The following is an 18,885-nucleotide window of genomic DNA, read 5'->3' on the forward strand; positions in this document are numbered from 1 at the left end:
TGGTGGCGCGACGGCAGTGGGAGGTCCCATTAGCTAAAGTGATATCTTAGGCTAAGAACAGTTTCAGGTTAAGAACAGACCTCCAGAACGAATTAAATACTTAACCCGGGGTACCACTGTAATTCTTATTATTCAAAAGTGAACTATTCATGTGGAGGAAGCCTGAAAGGTCATTAACTTGGTCTAAACAAGCTTCCAAATTGCCCCCCTTAAAAATCACATTCCCCTCTGTGGGGCATGTGCCCCATGTTGGGGACCACAGAGCTAGATTCTGCAACATTCCACCCAGGCCAGGACTTTTTTCAGCCGGAACTCACCGGAACTCAGTTTCAGCACCTCTCAGGTGTGCACCATTGCCATTGTAAGAGAACAAAGGAGGCGTTCATGGTGAGTTCCGGCATCTCTTTTTCTAGAAAAATAGCACTGCATAGAACCATAGAATTGTAGAGGTGGCAGGGACCCCGAGCATCATCTAAGCCAAACCCCTGCAATGTGGGACTCTCAAGTAAGGCATCCATGACAGATGACCATCCAACCTCTGCTTGAACATCTCCCAGGAAGGAGAGTCCACCACCTCCCGAGGGAGACCGTTCTACTGTCAAACAGCTCTTAGAATCAGAAAGTTCTTCCTCATGTTTAGTTGGAATCTCCTTTCGTGTAACTTGAACCCAGTATTACCCTCCGGAGCAGGAGAAAACAAGCTTGCTCCATCTTCATGTGGCAGCCCTTGAGATAATTGAAGATGGCTATCATCTCTCTTCTCAGTCTCTTTGTTACCAGGCAAATCAAGGGAAACTGTACACAGATTTGACCTGTGCCTCCATGGGCAGCTGTGAGTCCAAAATGCTCCCTGAGGCAGTTGCCTCACCTTGCTTCATGTGTGGGCCGGACCTGCCGGCCCACTTAATAATAAAAGCAGAAAGAAGACCAAGCAGACATAATGAAAACTTTCCATCAATTCAGAGTACAGTGGTACCTCGGGTTAGGTACTTAATTCGTTCCGGAGGTCCGTTCTTAACCTGAAACTGTTCTTAACCTGAAGCACCACTTTAGCTAATGGGGCCTCCTGCTGCCACTGCACCGCCGGAGCACGATTTCTGTTTTTATCCTGAAGCAAAGTTCTTATCCTGAGGTACTATTTCTGGGTTAGCGGAGTCTGTAACCCGAAGCGTCTGTAACCTGAAGCGTAAGTAACCCGAGGTACTACTGTACAGTCTTAAATGTATGGGGTGGAGGATGGCGTTGCAAAAAGAAAGAAAAAACGTGTTCAGATACTGTCTCTTGCCAAGTTCCAAAGCTGCATCGTAAGCTCAATTTTAGTTAGTGTTGTCTTCATTAACTTGCAAATGAAGGGGGGTTGGGGTTGGCCGTCAAGCGGTTTCGCTTCCATCCAGCAAGCTCAACCAAATTTCTGGGGCCGTTCAGTTAATTGACAAGAACACGGTTTAGGAAACCGCGACCAAGGTGAAAGCCGCAGAATGCAGCCCAAGTTAGGAAATCAATTTCCGAAGGGGGAGGGTGGGAGCAACATTAGCCTGAAAAACTGCCTGTCTCCTGCCCAGCCGTAAGAGAGTTGGCAACTACGGGACTTCGGCTGGAGCCCTGCCCAGAGGACACAGAGTTTATGAAGGGCATGCGTTTGCTTCTCCTCCTCGAGTGATTGAAACCCTTCAGACGTTGCATGTGGATAGAAACAAGACTTTTAAAACAACCACCCTAAACACAGTGTACTTTGCAAACAGCAAACTCATTCTCCAAACTTTTATGTAGCCAGAACAACACCGTTCATGCAAAATGAGGTTGTGTTTGCAGATATACCACGGAGGGTGGGAGAATCACTTAAGATATAAGCCTTAGGCCCTAAAGGTTAGGAACTAAAAAACAGACCAAAGATCTGTATAGCACAAGAACGTAGCTGCAATTGAAGATGGATAATACAGTGGTACCTTGGGTTAAGTACTTAATTCGTTCCGGAGGTCTGTTCTTAACCTGAAGCACCACTTTAGTTAATGGGGCCTCCCGCTGCCACCGCAACACCGGAGCACGATTTCTGTTCTCATCCTGAAGCAAAATTCTTAACCCGAGGTACTATTTCTGGGTTAGCAGAGTCTGTAACCTGAAGCGTATGTAACCTGAAGTGTATGTAACCCGAGGTACCACTGTATTGCACATGATATAAGAGTAAAAACAGCAGGAAAATCCAGGGTGAACACCCAAAGACTTCGCTACAGCAGTAACAGGTTCTGGGATGAACATACCATTTGTTAAAGTATGAAATTTACTAGCACTGCCGTTTTATTACATAATGTCTTCATTTTGGCATTTCCATGCTGCTTTTCTTTTTTAAAAAATAAATTTATTTGGTTTTTCAAATTAAAGTTTTACAATCATATATCCAACATACAATATAAAAACAAGAGTCCAAAGAATTTCCTGGACTTCCTTTCTCCCCTTTGTGGGTCTAATTGTTAATCATTTCCTCCCGCATCTTTTATAATAATCCAAATCTTTTACATCTCCATTATGTCCACAATTCACCATTAAACTACAAGTGATATTCCAATCCTACTAATGGTTTTAACTAATTACAACGATTTTAAAGATAAATTATAATTTCCCCCCATTCCTTATTAAAAATTTGGTCTTCCTGATTTCTGATTCTTCCAGTCGTTTTTGTCTTTTCGGCATAATCCATCAACTTAATCTGCCATTCTTCTCTGGTCGGAACTTTATCTTCTTTCCATCTCTGGGCCTATAACATATGCACAGTCGTAGTCGCATATATAAATAGTATTTTCTGCATCTTTGGGATTTCAGCACCTAGAATTCATACAAGGAAGGCTTCAGGTTTTTTTCTTTCTATGCTGCTTTTCGGCCCTAAACCCCACTCCCCCCCAAAAAAACACACGAATTAAACTAAAACAAAAATGCCAGGGGGAAATGCATATACAGTGGTACCTCGCAAGACGAATGCCTCGCAAGACAAAAAACGCGCAAGACAAAAGAGTTTTCCGTTTTTTGAGTCGTTCCGCAAGACAAATTTCCCTATGGGCTTGCTTCGCAAGACGAAATGTCTTGCGAGTTCTTGCGAGTTTGTTTCCTTTTTCTTAAAGCCGCTAAGCCGTTAATAGCCGCTAAGCCGCTAATAGCCGTGCTTCGCAAGACGAAAAAACCGCAAGACGAAGAGACTCGCGGAACAGATTAATTTCGTCTTGCGAGGCACCACTGTACACACACACACACACACACACACAGACGCACCTCTCCTCTCTTTCACTACTAGGGACTCTATCCTGTGGGAAGCACACTTGTTGTGCTGTTGTCACATAACATATTTTCTAGTCTATAAGACGCTCCCATGTATAAGATGTCCCTTATTTTGGGGGACTTAGAAATGGAGGGAGATTGCCCTGAGTTGTTGAGGTTTTTTTTGGAGGGGATTGCCCACAGTTTTTGAGCTTTTTTTTGGGGGGGGGGTTGTCGAAAATCGTTCACCCGCCTTACCAATCACCGCCACCAACCACCATTCAACGGACTGCTCGCCGCCACCAACTGCTATTCGGTTGCCCGATTGCCTACAGCAGGCATAGGCAAACTCAGCTCTCCAAATGTTTTGAGACTACATTTCCCATCATCCCTGACCACTGGTCCTGTTAGCTAGGGATGATGGGAGTTGTAGGCAGAAAAAACATCTGGAGGGCCGAGTTTGCCTATGCCTAGCCTACAGCAACCGCCATTCAACTGGCCGCTCACCGCAGCGCCAGCCTATCAACAGCATTTTTAAAGGAAAAACCCCATGTCTTATACACGGAAAAATACGGTATGTTTTCATCTCTAGAGGATGAAGATCAGGAAGGAACAAATTCTACTAGTTTGGAGCAGAAGGAGTTATTCAAGGCACAAACACCCTCCCTTTTTCTCATGAGCATTATTTTTTTTTTTGTTAGAAACAAAATGACTGAGTTTTTAAAATAGCAATTATCAGCGGGCAGGCGGTGGGTGGGGGTGGCGAGTCTCAATGATTTCAAATGCACGATCGCACAAACAGTGCTTTAAATCAGGGGTGGGGGACCTGGCGCCTGAATTCAGAGCACTGCATGTCAACTCTGGGGATGGTCCAGTGGTGCTTGTTTTGAGGGTGGCGCTGTGGGTTAAACCACTGAGCCTAGGGCTTGCCAGTCAGAAGGTCAGCGGTTTGAATCCCCGCCACGGGGTGAGCTCCCGTTGCTCGGTCCCTGCTCCTGCCACCCTAGCAGTTCGAAAGCACATCAAAGTGCAAGGAGATAAATAGGTACCACTCCAGCGGGAAGGTAAACGGCATTTCCGTGCACTGCTCTGGTTTGCCAGAATCGGCTTAGTCCTGCTGGCCACATGACCCGGAAGCTGTACGCCAGCTCCCTCGGCCAATAAAGCGAGATGAGCACCGCAACCCCAGAGTCAGCCACAACTGGACCTAATGGTCAGGGGTCCCTTTAGGGTGGGTGGGAGCTGGGTTGAGGGCTTCAGCTTTGGGTGGAAGGATGTTGCCTGCTCTGGCCTCCATTGGCTGCGGTGGCCAGGTTTGATAGAAGCCGTAGACCAAAACCAGTGGCAGGCACCACATTGGCTGCTACTGCCATAAATGGACCACACACCTACCCATTGAGGAGAAAAACAGACAAATAGAACAAAGGTATCTCAGAAGTCAGTTCTATGGAGGCCCCACCACTGCTCTGTCATGAGTCTCTGGGGGCCAATTTTTAAAAATATATTATTATTATTATTATTATTATTATTATTATTATTATTATTATTTTATTAATTTTCAATTACAATCCAATAATAGCCTCACTATAACAATACCAAATTATAATACAATTAGTAATACCGATTGTTCAAATACCGAATCATATCATTTAGATTGGCTCTCCATGTGCTAGAATCAGTGCTTTGACGGTTTTCTTTATTTCTGCGTTCCAAAATCTTATTAATTTCAATTACATTCCAGTCAAAATAATAATCCCTTATACAACAACTGCAATATTCATAACTTCGATTCGTGTTGACACATTAAATCATGGGTAGGCAAACTAAGGCTCGGGGGCCGGATCCGGCCCAATCGCCTTCTAAATCCGGCCCACGGACGGTCCGGGAATCAGTGTGTTTTTACATGAGTAGAATGTGTCCTTTTATTTAAAATGCATCTCTGGGTTATTTGTGGGGCATAGGAATTCATTCGTTTTTTTCCTTCAAAATATAGTCCGGCCCCCCACAAGGTCTGACGGACAGTGGACCGGCCCCCTGCTGAAAAAGTTTGCTGACCCCTGCATTAAATGATCTATAGAACTGGAAGCGAGGCACTCAGGCTATATCCTTGTTCGGGGCCAAAGTTTTGTCTCTTTCAGCGCCACTTTAGCAAGCTGAACACTTGACAGTCAAGGACAGACGAAAGATAAAAAGTACAGCTTCATGCGGCACGAAGTTAAGCTGTGGAACTCGCTCCCTCAGGAGGCAACCATGGCCACCAGCTTGGATGGCTTTAAAAGAGGATTGGACAAATTCCTGGAGGAGACTGATGGCTACTAGCCATGAGGTCTCTGCTCTGCCACCCCAGTCATGCTTCTCGCAGGCTTTCCACAAGCAACTGGTTGGCCACTGCAGTAACAGGAAGCTCTGGACTGGATAGGCCAGGCCTAGGCAAACTCGGCCCTCCAGATGTTTTGGAACTACAACTCCCATCATCCCTGACCATTGGTCCTGTTAGCGAGGGATGGTGGGAGTTGTAGTCTCAAAAACATCTGGAGGGCCGAGTTTGCCTATGCCTGGGATAGGCCATTGGCTTGATCCAGGCAGCCTGTCCTTATGTTCTACATCATTATGAGATGGTGTTGGACTTTCGGAGGAAGAGAGGAGAACTAGCCCCGCTGTACATCGGGGAGGGCTGTGTGGAGAGAGTCTCTTCCTTTAAATTCCCAGGAGTTTATCTCAGTGAAGACCTTAACTTGGAAAATAAATACAACCCAGGTGGTTAGGAAAGCACAACAGAGACTCCATCTCCTCAGAGTATTGTGGAAGAATGATGTCAATCAACATTTGATGATCTTCTTCTACCAGTCCACAATAGAAAGTGTTTCATACTGCATCACGGTGTGGTACGCTGGTTTGACATCATCTGATAGGAAGTGCCTACAGAGGGTGGTGAATGCAGCACAAGATATTATGGGCTGTCCCGTGAATCTGCTGGATGAAATAGCGGAAGAACGTTGCCTCAGGAGAGTGAAGAAAATTCTCAGGGATGATTCACACCCTGGCCGGCACTTTCTTGATCTCCTGCCCTCGGGCAGAAGATATAGAAGCATGATTAGTTGCACCAACAGGGTAAAGAACAGCTTCTATCCGTGGGCTGTTAGGATGCTGAATGAAAAGATAGCAACAGGGCAACTGACTATCGGGTTTGGTGGGTGTGCATCAGTAAATGAGGGGAATTAAGACTAAGAGAGCTGAGTGGGGGGTGCTCGTGTAATCTCACTGTATACAAGTTGTACAAGTGACAATAAAGTATTTCAATAATTAAGCCTTGAGGATTGGTTCTTCCTTTGCCACCCAGAAGCAGCAGCGGAGGAGGAAGCCTCTTGGGCACCTGAGGCGGCACACCCAGGGGCAGGGCAAACCGCACGTAGGGGTGGGGCACACAGCACCCATAGGGACAGGGTGTGCGATGGGGCCTCAGCCGGCCAACAGCTGGGGGGGGGAGGCAGCGGGCGGACAGGGTGGCGCCTGCGGGTGCCTGAGATGCATGGCTCGGGCACGCTGCAGGCCCAGCGGTGAGTGCTGCCCGCCATTTTGTCAGTGGGGGCACCCAGGGCGGGCCACACCTGCCGCACCCCCCTTGCTACGCCCCTGGCCAGAACAAATTCTCCTTTGCAAATAGCAGTGCCACATTTGTCATGTTGATATGGTCTGATTCTTGGCTTCGTCTCTCTCCCCCCCAGATACCACAAGGTCGAAGAAGAGCCACGAAAAGGAAGGCGTGGAGTACAATTTTGTTTCCAAGCAGTCATTTGAGACAGATGTGCAGCATAACAAGTAGGCCTTGATGTCTTGTGCTTTTGTTGGGGGGAAATGAAAGTATGTCTCTTCCGGGGAAGACTCTAGAATCTGATCTATATGCAGAGAGGCTACTATCCTCTTTGCTAATAGAAGCTTCTGGGCTCTTAAAAAAGAACTGGCCAGGGAATTTTTGTTGTTGAGCTGCATACATTTTCTTAATATGGGACTGTAGTGAATGACAAAACTACAACAGTGGGGTTTTTTTTTATGGTCACAGACCCAGCAAAAACAGAACAAAATCATACAATTTCTAACTTTACACAGTTAAAATATATGGTGCTTATATAAACTATAGCCCAGAAGCAAGCCAAAAATACAATTAAATTAAAGCCCCTTCATGGTTCTTTGAAAGGAGAAACCTAGGAACTCTTTCCACTATTATTTTGTTCAAGTCAAGCAGTAAGTAGGCCACATACCATTCAAAAGTCCTTCCTGACTATTTTAGTAGAATGAGAGTACGCAACCTATTTTGCTCATCTCTGCAAAAGTTGCATGCAAAAAGAGCAGGTCTTAATGCTTCTGTTGCTCCACAGGGGCAGAGCCGTTTTATCATATGGAGTACCCCTAAAACTGCCATCTAGTACGGCAGAATCTAACCCTACAAAAGATCATCAGCTGGTATTTGAGAACTGTTAAGTTGTGGGTAAACATATCAGACGACACAGCGATTCTTCAAACAGCTCTTGTTTATTCACAGGCCAGAACAGAACTGAACTGAAGGGTTCAGCCAGCCTGCTTATATAGAGCTCCACTAGAACACAACAGTAACTATTTTCTGTAACTATCCAATCACTGAACGTCACTTTCAATCCCTTATTTGCAAATGTGGACCTGAACTATCTACAATATCCCCCTGCTGGCCCAGGGTGAGAACTTCACTACATAACAAGAACAGTCAGGTTATCCATGTAATTTTTCTGTAAAAGTACAGTATTTACATGCCACCCTCTTGCAGAGCATCAGGGCAGCATGCAACCACATGAAAACATGTAAAAGCAATATGTAGCAATAATTAAAATCACCGACTGCTCAAGGCACATTTGAAACAACTGCATAGGCCCATCAGCATGAACAAATCTGGGAAATGATATATAATGAAATGAAAAAGATGTTTGAAATAATCTTTGTAAAAAAGAAACCACACCAGAAGCTTTTCTTTTGGGAATTATAGGGACAGAACTACCTAAAACGTATAGAAATTTATTTATGTATGCTACTACATCAGCAAGAATGTTACTTGCCCCAAAATGGAAAGAAGCCGAAGTCCCAGCAAAGGAAGAATGGATACAAAAACTTATGGAATACGCAGAAATGGTGAAACTTACCGGAAGAATAAGAAATCTCTGACTTTTGTCTTCTGGGTTTCTGGGGGTTTTCCTGTTGTTGTTCTGTCTCTCACAGCTACAATAAACCTACCATTAAAATTATGGACTGGTCATTTCTTTGTCAGAGGGCAAACGGGCAAATTTAGCAGGGGATCAAATACTCCCCCCCCCCTCACTGTATGTGTTTGCCTTGTACATTTATGAACATTTAATTTATATATTTAAGACCTTAGAATTCCTATAACAACAGAAAATCCTTCCTTCCCATGTCAAGTAAAATACTAAATATTAAACTTCCTCTCTGACATGGTAGGTTTTCTTTTTTCATGCTGATAGCCACAACTCTGAAGACTTTCCTGCCCCAGAAATAAGTGTCTAGATAGGATTATCCCCGTTTTGTGAAGCTGGTTGGCTGCATTTCTCTCTGGAATGGATTCAGATTTCTAGCCTTTTATTCTCCTGGTGGTGACACCAGAATGATCAAAAGCAGTAATCCCTTTTAATCACGTTGTCTGCAGCCAACATTTTTTATTTTTTTATTGGAGGAAACAGTGTTGTACTGTAATAAGCATATGACACAGTTCTGCTACTTTGAAATCTGAGCTGAATACTTTGAATTCTGCTCCACAACTTAATTCCCTAAATGTTTTCAGGTTTGTAGAACATGGGGAGTATAAAGAGAATCTCTACGGGACAAGCCTGGAGGCAATTCAATCGGTCATGTCCAGAAATAAAATTTGCCTTGTGGATGTCGTGCCAGAGGTAAACTGTCACGATTATTGGTTTTTTGGGTTTTTTTTAGAAAAACCTTATCTTCCAGAATTGTGTTTCAGTTCCACCTTACCTAGAGGAACATGGGTTTTACACCAGCTTTTCGTTCATTGCTTGGGTTTTGATGGATCAGTTTCGGTTATAGTCGCCCCATTATATGAAAAAGATTTTTTGAGACCAAATTCCCACTCGGTGGACTGTTTCCCTTACTGGCTAGCAAAATATGTTTGGCCAAATCGAGGCCTCTAGCTGTTGCCATAGAAGCTCCTTATTATTGGCTGGGGGTGTGATCCTTTCTCTTTTAAGAGAGTCTGTAACCCAGGGTGAGCCATTATGGTGCTGTTCAGATGTTTTGGACTACAGCTTCCATCATCCTTGTCCATTGGCCACGCTGGCTGAGGCTGATGGGAGTTGTAGTCCCTCACATTGGGAGGGTCCCTTGTCGGCTAACCCTGCTGTAAGCTGCTCTCCTTAGGATGAGAGCAGACAAACTGGTTTACTGCAGACAAGACAGAGCTGTTGGTGGAGGAGGGAAACAGTGGATTTTTCTGCCCCGGATAGGATCATACTGTCTTTCCAGGGGCAGATAGGCAGTGTGATGCTACACCAAACCCCTAAAACTGCTGATGGGGTCAGTGGCTTCAAAAGAGTGTTTAACTGCACAGTGAAAAGGATAAGGCTTCCAGGGCCATTGCAAGCTCCCTCCTTAAGCATAGGGACGCGGGTGGCGCTGTGGGTTAAACCAATGAGCCTCTTGGGCTTGCTGATCAGAAGGTTGGTGGTTTGAATCCCCGCAACGGGGTGAGCTCCCGTTGCTCTGTCCCAGCTCCTGCCAACCTAGCAGTTCGAAAGCATGCCAGTGCAAGTAGATAAATAGGTACCTCTGCAGCAGGAAGGTAAACGGTGTTTCCGTCACGGTGTCTTGTTGCACTAGAAGTGGTTTAGTCCTGCTGGCCACATGACCCGGAAAGCTGTCTCTGTGTGTGTGTGTGTTGGGGGGGGGGCAATACCAGCTCTAGTTTTGTTTTCTTGCTTTAAGTTACTGTGCAGCATTTACAGATTGGTGAACGGGATTCTCCCTTTGTATTCCTGCCTGCCTAGGCTGTGACGCACTTGAGGACGGCGGAGTTCAAGCCGTATGTGGTGTTTGTGAAGCCTCTCATCTCAGAAAAGAAAAAGAACGCCCCAGCGTCTCTCCTGACCGATGAAATCTTCGTCCCGCTTGTAAGTATTTTGCTTGAAAAGCTAGTTCGCAGAAATGAGCCGCAACATCAAGGTGACTCCAGGTCCACCCCGCTGAAAATGATCGCAAAGCAGACTCTACGCCCACCTGCCCCAAGTGTGGTACTTTGCAATCTGTTACCAGCAGGGATCCCTTTTGCAAGAGCATGTAAGAGATCACCTACACCAGGCATATCCAACAGGTAGATCGTGATCTACCGGTAGATCACTAGACATTTGCAGTAGATCACTGGCTCCCCCCAAAGAAGCTGAACAACTGTGGCTCCCCTAAAAAAAGCCCAACATTTTACCTCTTCCTTGAAAAAACATAACAACTTTGACCCGAACCCCCAGAAAGGGGGTAGATCACTGCCAGATTTTAACTCTGTGAGTAGATTGCAGTCTCTTGGGAGCTGGCCACCCCTGAACTACACCATGAGTAGGCAAACTAAGGCCCGGGGGCCGGATCCGGCCCAATCACCTTCTCAATCTGGCCCGCGGACGGTCCGGGAATCAGTGTGTTTTTACATGAGTAGAACGTGTCCTTTTATTTAAAATGCATCTCTGGGTTATTTGTGGGGCCTGCCTGGTGTTTTTACATGTGTCGAATGTGTGCTTTTATTTAAAATGAATCTCTGGGTTATTTGTGGGGCATAGGAATTCGTTCATTTTATTTTTTCGTTTCAAAATATAGTCCTGCCCCCCACAAGGTCTGAGGGACAGTGGACCGGCCCCCTGCTGAAAAAGTTTGCTGACCCCTGAACTACATGCTTCATTTCCATTTCAGTTGGGGGTTCAGGCCTGGCTTGGGCACTTGAGATGAATTTGCTTGCTCCGTGTGATGGCTTGTGTCAGGAGAGGGAGCAGGCGAAGTGTGTCCCTGCTGATTTCCCTTTACATCTCAGCGCTTTCGAGACCCTCGACAGGGACATCCTCATGGGGAGGCTGTCTCAGTCAGGAGTAGTGGGGACTCTTTTTCAGCGATTATGCTGCTACATGGATGGCTATTTGACGATGTTGTTTGGGCCCATGGATTTGCTAGCGTGCATTACAGCAGAAACTCAACATCAAAAAAACCGAAGATCATGGCCACTGGTCCCATCACCTCCTGGCAAATAGAAGGGGAAGAAATGGAGGCAGTGAGAGATTTTACTTTCTTGGGCTCCATGATCACTGCAGATAGTGACAGCAGTCACGAAATTAAAAGACGCCTGCTTCTTGGGAGAAAGGCGATGGCAAACCTAGACAGCATCTTGAGAAGTAGAGACATCACCTTGCCGACAAAGGTCCGTATAGTAAAAGCTATGGTTTTCCCAGTAGTGATGTATGGAAGTGAGAGCTGGACCATAAAGAAGGCTGATCGCCGAAGAATTGATGCTTTTGAATTATGGTGCTGGAGGAGACTCTTGAGAGTCCCATGGACTGCAAGAAGATCAAACGCATCCATGCTGAAGGAAATCAGCCCTGAGTGCTCACTGGAAGGACAGATCCCGAAGCTGAGGCTCCAATACTTTGGCCACCTCATGAGAAGAGAAGACTCCATGGAAAAGACCCTGATGTTAGGAAAGATGGAGGGCACAAGGAGAAGGGGATGACAGAGGACGAGATGGTTTGACAGTGTTCTCGAAGCTACCAGAATGTGTTTGACCAAACTGCGGGAGGCAGTGGAAGACAGAAGTGCCTGGTGTGCTTTGGTCCATGGGGTCACAAAGAGTCAGACACGACTAAACGACTAAACAACAACAACAACAACAATTACAGCAGAGTTTGAATTTAGCAGTTTAACATCTCCGTGAAACCGCTGAGTGTGGCCATCCTGAGTTTTGGAGCACAATATCATCAATATGTGACACGGTGGATGAGGGTGGCGCTGTGGTCTAAACCAGTGTTTCCCAACCTTGGGCCTCCAGCTGTTTTTGAACTACAATTCCCATCATCCCTGACCACTGGTCTTGCTAGCTAGGGATGATGGGAGTTGTAGGCCAAAAACATATGGAGGCTCAAGGTTGGGAAACACTGGTCTAAACCACTGAGCCTAGGGCTTGCCGATCAGAAGGTCTGCGGTTCAAATCCCCGTGACAGGATGAGCTCCCATTGCTCTGTCCCAGCTCCTTTCCCAAAAAAATCAGAGTCCTTTTTGTTGGCAATAATTCAGACGGAAATTCCCAAGTGTCAAAAAAGTTTATTTATGTATGCCACCACTGCGGCCCGTGTTTTGTTAGCCCCAAAATGGAAAATGAGTGAGGTCACAACTAAAGAAGAACGGCAACTTAAACTGATGGAATATGCGCAGCTTGCAGACTTAACATATAGAATAAGAGAACAAGAAGAACACGTTTAGAGAATATTGGAAAATGTTTATTGAATACACGGGGGGAGGAATTGTGTACACTTGAAAACGTTGGCAGCATTCAGATAAATTCAACAGCGTAAGTAAGTTTTGAAGGATGTAATAATGGAATACTGAATGGTTTAGTTTATTTACAATATGCAGGGATTTGATGTTGGTTTCTATTTCCCTCACTGAGCAGCAACTGCAGTCACGGGACATTGTTTTGCATTCCAGTCAGAGTTACTGTTGGGTTCCCACGGGAATGGGAGACTGGATGTGACGTTCACTGGTTTCCTGTTTTTCACTGTTTGTCTCGGTGTTCTTTGTTTCCGAGAGGAGTTGCTTCTCTGCTCTCACAGAGGCAAGATGCATGTTTGGATTCTCTCAGCATAGAGTGTAAATAAAAATTAAGAATGTAGCACATACTGCTTATCCTTCTGCTGTGTGACGACGCTCTGCTTGGGCTCAAGATAAGACGAGCCTGTATCAGCTTCAGATGGGCCGAAGCTGGTCAAAATCTCACATTTTTGATATGCAAAATGAACCATGGGAAGAGAAGAAGGGAAGTCATTGATATTTTGTTTAAATGAATATTATAAAATGTAAGACAGAAAATTTAATATATAAAACACAGATAAGACTGAGACACTGTTAGCGATTGGTTCCTCTGTCCAGATTAGTGGAACATATCCTCTTCTGGATGGGTTTACCCTCCACTTGAAGAAGCAGGCGCACAATTTGCACCTAATGCTGCCATTGGAGGCACCGTGAGCAGAAGTACCTTCTACCAGCTTTAGCTGGTAGCCTAGCTGAATAGGGGATAGCCTTGCCTCAGTTGGCAATGCGCTGGTAATCTCCAGGATAGACTACTGCAATGTGTTGTACGTTGGGCTCCCCTTGAAGATTGTTTAGAAGCTGCAGCTCATGTAGGATGTGGTGGCTGGATTGTTAAATGGAACCAGAAGACGTGAGCATGTAGCATGGGTTCTGGCTTAACTGCGTTGGCTACCAGTTTGTTTCTGGGCCCAATTCAGAGTGCTGGCTTTGACTTGTAAAGGCACATACAGCTTTAAGCACAGGATGGAATGAGACAGGTGGAAACAGCTATCTCCTGGTGGCAAGCGCAAGGCCGCAGTCGTGGCCTCCCCCAAAGAATCCTGGGAGCTGTGGTCTATTATTGGTGCTGATAGTTGCTAGGAGACCCTCATTCCCCTCACAGAACTACAGCTCCCAGAATTCCCTGTGAAGATGGATAGTTGACTGTTAAACCATTCTGGGCATTGTAGTTCTGTGAGGCGAATAGGGAGTCTCCTAACTACTCTCAGCACCCATAACAAACTACAATTCCCATGATTCTTTGGGTGTGTGTGTGAAACCATGACTGATTAAGTAATAGAACAGTGCTTTGAATTGTTTGGTGCAAAAAGGGCCATAGTCTCTTTCCCCCTCACAGGCTTATCTGCAAGTAACAAAACCTGCTTTCTGTGGCAACATGTCTCAACCTGAAGATTTTCTTTCTTGGCTAATGTCCAAATGGTACTGCACCCCAGCAGTGTAGCTAGCCGGGGGACCGGGGAGAGGGGCATTTTGCACTGGGTGTGGCATAGTGTGCCACAGGGGTCTTTAGGGTGCTACAAAAGTCTGTAGTGCAGCACGGTGGCTGCTTTGAGTTGGGGGTTGGGATTCTGAGCGGCAGGGGAGCTTGTGGCTTCTGGTCGTTTGGGGCACTGGGGGGGGGGGATGGCGGAGCTGGTGGGGCTTGCTACGTCGTCTCATGTTCTTTTTGTTTTTGATTTGCAGGATGAGGAGCAGCAAGAAATGCTCAGCTCGGCTGCCTTCATCGAAGAGCAGTACGGCCACCTGATTGACACTGTCCTGGTGAAGGAAGATCTGCAGAGTGCCTGCAGCCAGCTGAAAACCATCCTGGAGAAACTGAACACAGACTCTTTCTGGGTGCCAGTCTCTTGGGTCAGGTTGTAGTCTGCTATGCTGTGCCAAAGAAAGAACGAACAAACGAAAGAGAACAGGATATACCTGTTTGATAATGCGCTGTAAATAATGTGGATGATCAAAAGGTGTAGGGGAAAATGGAACTCTGCTGGAGCAGCCAGTTTGCTTGGGATGAAAACAAAGAGAAACCTTCCTCTGTGTGGGAGCAGATTCTAATGCAATCAGAAAAAACACACGTTGCAATGGAATGGAAAAGCGCCGCAGAATACAATCCAGAGATTTTTTTTTTTGTATGCCACTGGACAATAGTCATGTCAGATTCCAGGTGTCTGGACAGAAGCCTTTAGCTTTTGGGAAACTTGCAATTGTGTTTGTTTGTTTGTTTGTTTGCAGTATTTCTAGGTTGTGCTGTAACAAAGATCTTAGGGCTGCTCACGACAAAAATAACGATAACAGGATGAACAAAAAAGTATAAATGCAGTGTAAAAAAAAAAGGCTCCGTATGTGGTGGTTCCAGGCAAAGACTGCAAAAAATGTTAGGAAGAACACACAAGCTCGGTTTTTCTGTTGATCACTGCAATCTTGGAAAGATAAATTCAGTGAAAGAGTTAAGTTCATGTAACGAAATAAGGTACTTTTATTCGTTCATTTATTTACTTCTTAACCAGGCTAGAACTGGGAGAGCTCTTCTTCAGATGGTAAAAGTTGGTGCTTTTTTGTGAAAGGCGAAATCTCCCAGGGCAAATCAGCAAGGCTCTTAACTTCCTGCCTGAAAAATGAACCATGTTATGTAACCTAAATATAGCCCCAACTATAGCTAACTATATTCTGAGCAGCCAAAGATCATCGGGGATTGTTTTTCTCCCTCCTATTGTATTGGCAAGTTGCCCTAAATAATGGACTAAGAAGTGTGTTTGAAGCACGGGAAACTTTCCATCTTTCTAACCGGAAAAACCAACTATTTAGAAATAAAATCCCAAATAAACAAATGGCTAGGGAGGTATATATGCTGGGATGTCCCCAGAATATGGGTTTTCGTAGCAGCTTTGTGGATTGTATGTGTTTTCTGGCATTGTTTGTTGGAAGAGGGAGTTGTGGGAGTCGTTTATAAGTGTGAGGAGTCAGGAGACTCCCCAGTATGTTTCTTGCTTGTTTTAGTTTCTTCCCTGACCCCCACCCCCTGCACTCCAAAAAATCCATGCAAATTTTATATTCCAGTGTAATAATAATTCCCATAGAGGAAGACTTTGCAGTAGATCTTCCTGGGGCTGTTAATGTGTGTCAGCCAAAACCTTTATCGTGAACTTTCCATTTAAAACTCAAGTTTTATATACTTATGATTTAGACCAGTGGTCTTCAACGTTTTCAGGCCCAAGGCCCACCAGATGCATTGGGGAGCCCTATTTCTTTATTATTATTTTTAACCATTTTTTATGGTGGTAGTGCTGCTGTCACGGCCCACATTAGATCAATCTGTGACCTAGTACAGTCGTACCTTGGATCCTGAACGCCTTGCGAGTCGAACGTTTTGGCTCCCAAACGCCGCAAACCCGGAAGTGAGTGTTCAGGTTTGTGAACTTTCTTTGGAACCGGAACGTCCGACGGGGCTTCTGATTGGCTGCAGGAGCTTCCTGCAGCCAATCGGAAGCCGCGCCTTCATTTCCTAACGTTTTGGAAGTCGAATTGACTTCTGGAACAGATTCCGTTTGACTTCCAAGGTACCACTGTAGTGGCTTCTGACCCACAAGTTGAAGGCCAATGATTTAGCCCATCTGTTTCAAAACTGCATTTGGAGGTTTTTTTTTTTTTTTGAAACTTACAAGTGGTTCTTTCTTCAGTGAACCAGTTAACTGTAGCAGACATGTGTCCTTGAAAGAGACTTTATCCACCATTGCCAGCCTTCAGCAGGGGATATCATGGTGTGATCTATGATACCCATCTCAGTTGATGTGAGCAGATGGTTAAAGACACTGATTTGCCTAAATAGAGTGTCGACCTTGGAACGTAGCCCAAGGTCATGGGAAGGAAGCATGTGGGGGTTCCATGGCAGATGCTCAGGTGACCCCAGCGGACAAAACGATGCTGAAAAGGGTTCATTGAAGGTAGAGAGATGGAAAAATCACACCGGTTTGATTCCTCCTGTATAAATAATTTGCTTTGTGATGTTGAAAGTGGAACAATCCATTGTCTCAGCTTGAGTTGGCACACATGGTAAATGTGGTTATTTTTCTATGGCTCTCTGTCTGGATGAGAGCTGTGGAGTTTTGTTTACTTGTGCTGTACTCTCAGATGTACTCCCCAATTGTTTGCTCCGAATTTCAATCCCTGTTTCTAGTTTGAAGAATGTTTGAAGTATATTCTCTTCCCCACCCCTTCTTCTTCCTTTGATTGGCATTTGATGTAAATGCTCCTATTCCATCACTAGGTAGATGCTGCTACGTAGATGTTGCCTTATCAACTTCCTCCTGCAACTTGGGTGCATTCCGCGAAAGCCATCATTTATTTTTCCCCCACGGCCGCTTATTCTGTGAGACCGGGCTGTGCATGTCTTGCGCAAGGAAGCAACCTCCAGAGAACAAAAACTGCATGTGAGGAACCTCTTAATGAGAAAGGGCTGCTCCTGTGTGTGGCATGAGGCATTTTCAGCCCTGCGTGCTTAAATACAAATGATTACTACAGCTACCTGGTGACAGGTGGTCAAGTAATATCGGCAAACGTTCCGTGCTTTCAGTGCTTATCCATGGTGCAATGGGGTGGAAAGGAGAAAGATTTGGTACATTTTCTCTCAGAGCTATCGGTAGAACGGGAAATAACACATTGCCTCAGTTCATTCTGACCTAAGGCAGCCTGTGGACACTTAGGAACAAACTTTACTTATCCATTTGTGAACAGCTTTAATATGTGCCATTCAGCCATATGCATATATTTTTTCTATTCGGAAGTAAGTCTGTTTGGCTTACTCCCAGGTAAGTGTGCTTAGGATTGCGGCCGTGGGCAGTTTTGCTGGCTTCTGGCAAGGTTTGGGTGTTTTCTTTTCATGTGTGCTACTTCTCTGAAATAAGCACAATCAGCCATGTTGGCATTGAGCCATCCCTGCTTGCCTCACCTTAATGTCTTCGCCCCCCCCCCCCCCCAATCTGTACAGTGGGATGCAATCCCATCTCTACTCTTGTTTCATTATTTCAATAAGTTTTGTGATACTCAGTATTTGAATTAATCTTCGGCAAAGAAATACTTTCAAATGAGCACTGGTTCCCTGATGTTCTTAATTTAATAAATATATTTATCACGGGAGTGTATTATTCTGTATATTACAGGGGCTGGACTTGCCCATCTCCACATGATCGGATGCCGTGAAGAAGTGTTGTCAGCTCTGGCTGGTGTGGGGAGAAAAGTTCCTAAGGGAGAGCCGAGTACACAGTGCTTATCTGCTACTAAACTTCAATCCAAAAGCAAAGAAGGAAGTATGGTATCTCCAAACCACAACATATGGGCAATATCTTCAGCAGCAAGTATTTTGTTGACTGGCTGGCTGCTAGGATTTGCCTTCACAGCAAATACTGACATGGCTTTAATATTCTTTTTCATGAATTTGAACAGAACCCTGAGAAGGTGTGTGCCTTGGCGCTGGCAAACTTGGCATAAGGGAAGCAAGGAAGAGACGTTCTTTCCGCGCATCATGTTTAATTCTGAAAACCTAACAAAGAAACCAGCCAGTTGTTGGCGGTGCCATCAACTAGCTGTTGAACTTCGAACAGGCCCAAATGGTTTGCTATTCCTCACAGCGCCTAGCTTCCTGCAACAAATCAGAAGGGGAAATATTAGACAGGGAAGCGTAGCTGTTTCGTCAGAGAAAGGCGGGCCCTTTAATGCTTTGTTGGGCTTACGCGGGGCCACAAGTCACCCTGCCAGGGCTCAGCTCCAGAGCCTATTTCTTGTGCCAGGGGTTAACCCTGGATCCAACAACAAAGGAACAGAAAGAATAGAATCTAATCAAAACAAAATGAACACAACTCTATACAATGAAAGTATAATATGCACTGAATGTCCCAATGCAATTGGTTTTATGACTCAAAATAATATCCACACAAGGTATTTATGTACAGTCACAAAGAACTTGAATATATATATATATATATATATATATATATATATATATATATATTCTTCCAAATTGCTATTCAATATAACTGAGAA

General features: G+C 45.0%; 2 protein-coding genes across 7 annotated transcripts in view; one reads left to right on the plus strand and one right to left on the minus strand.

The window, feature by feature from the left end:
• The window catches only part of MPP3 (MAGUK p55 scaffold protein 3), an 80,368-nt gene extending 65,068 nt beyond the window's left edge, over nt 1-15,300 (plus strand). For all 3 annotated transcript variants that reach the window (XM_079949630.1, XM_079949631.1, XM_079949632.1), the window contains 4 exons: nt 6,972-7,065; nt 9,068-9,176; nt 10,287-10,409; nt 14,539-15,300. In XM_079949630.1, the coding sequence (XP_079805756.1) occupies nt 6,972-7,065; nt 9,068-9,176; nt 10,287-10,409; nt 14,539-14,718 (506 nt within the window). In that variant the 3' untranslated portion in view covers nt 14,719-15,300. The remainder of the gene's footprint in view (nt 1-6,971; nt 7,066-9,067; nt 9,177-10,286; nt 10,410-14,538) is intronic.
• A 3,052-nt stretch (nt 15,301-18,352) lies between these two features.
• The window catches only part of LOC307200825 (uncharacterized protein), a gene marked incomplete at its 5' end in the record, with an annotated part of 40,407 nt that continues 39,874 nt past the window's right edge, over nt 18,353-18,885 (minus strand). For all 4 annotated transcript variants that reach the window (XM_079949817.1, XM_079949816.1, XM_079949818.1 and 1 more), the window contains one exon: nt 18,353-18,484. In XM_079949817.1, coding sequence (XP_079805943.1) covers nt 18,421-18,484 — 64 coding nt within the window. In that variant the 3' untranslated portion in view covers nt 18,353-18,420. The remainder of the gene's footprint in view (nt 18,485-18,885) is intronic.

Source organism: Podarcis cretensis, assembly GCF_951804945.1.
Source record: "Podarcis cretensis genome assembly, chromosome: 13".
NCBI classification, from domain to species: Eukaryota; Metazoa; Chordata; class Lepidosauria; order Squamata; family Lacertidae; genus Podarcis; species Podarcis cretensis.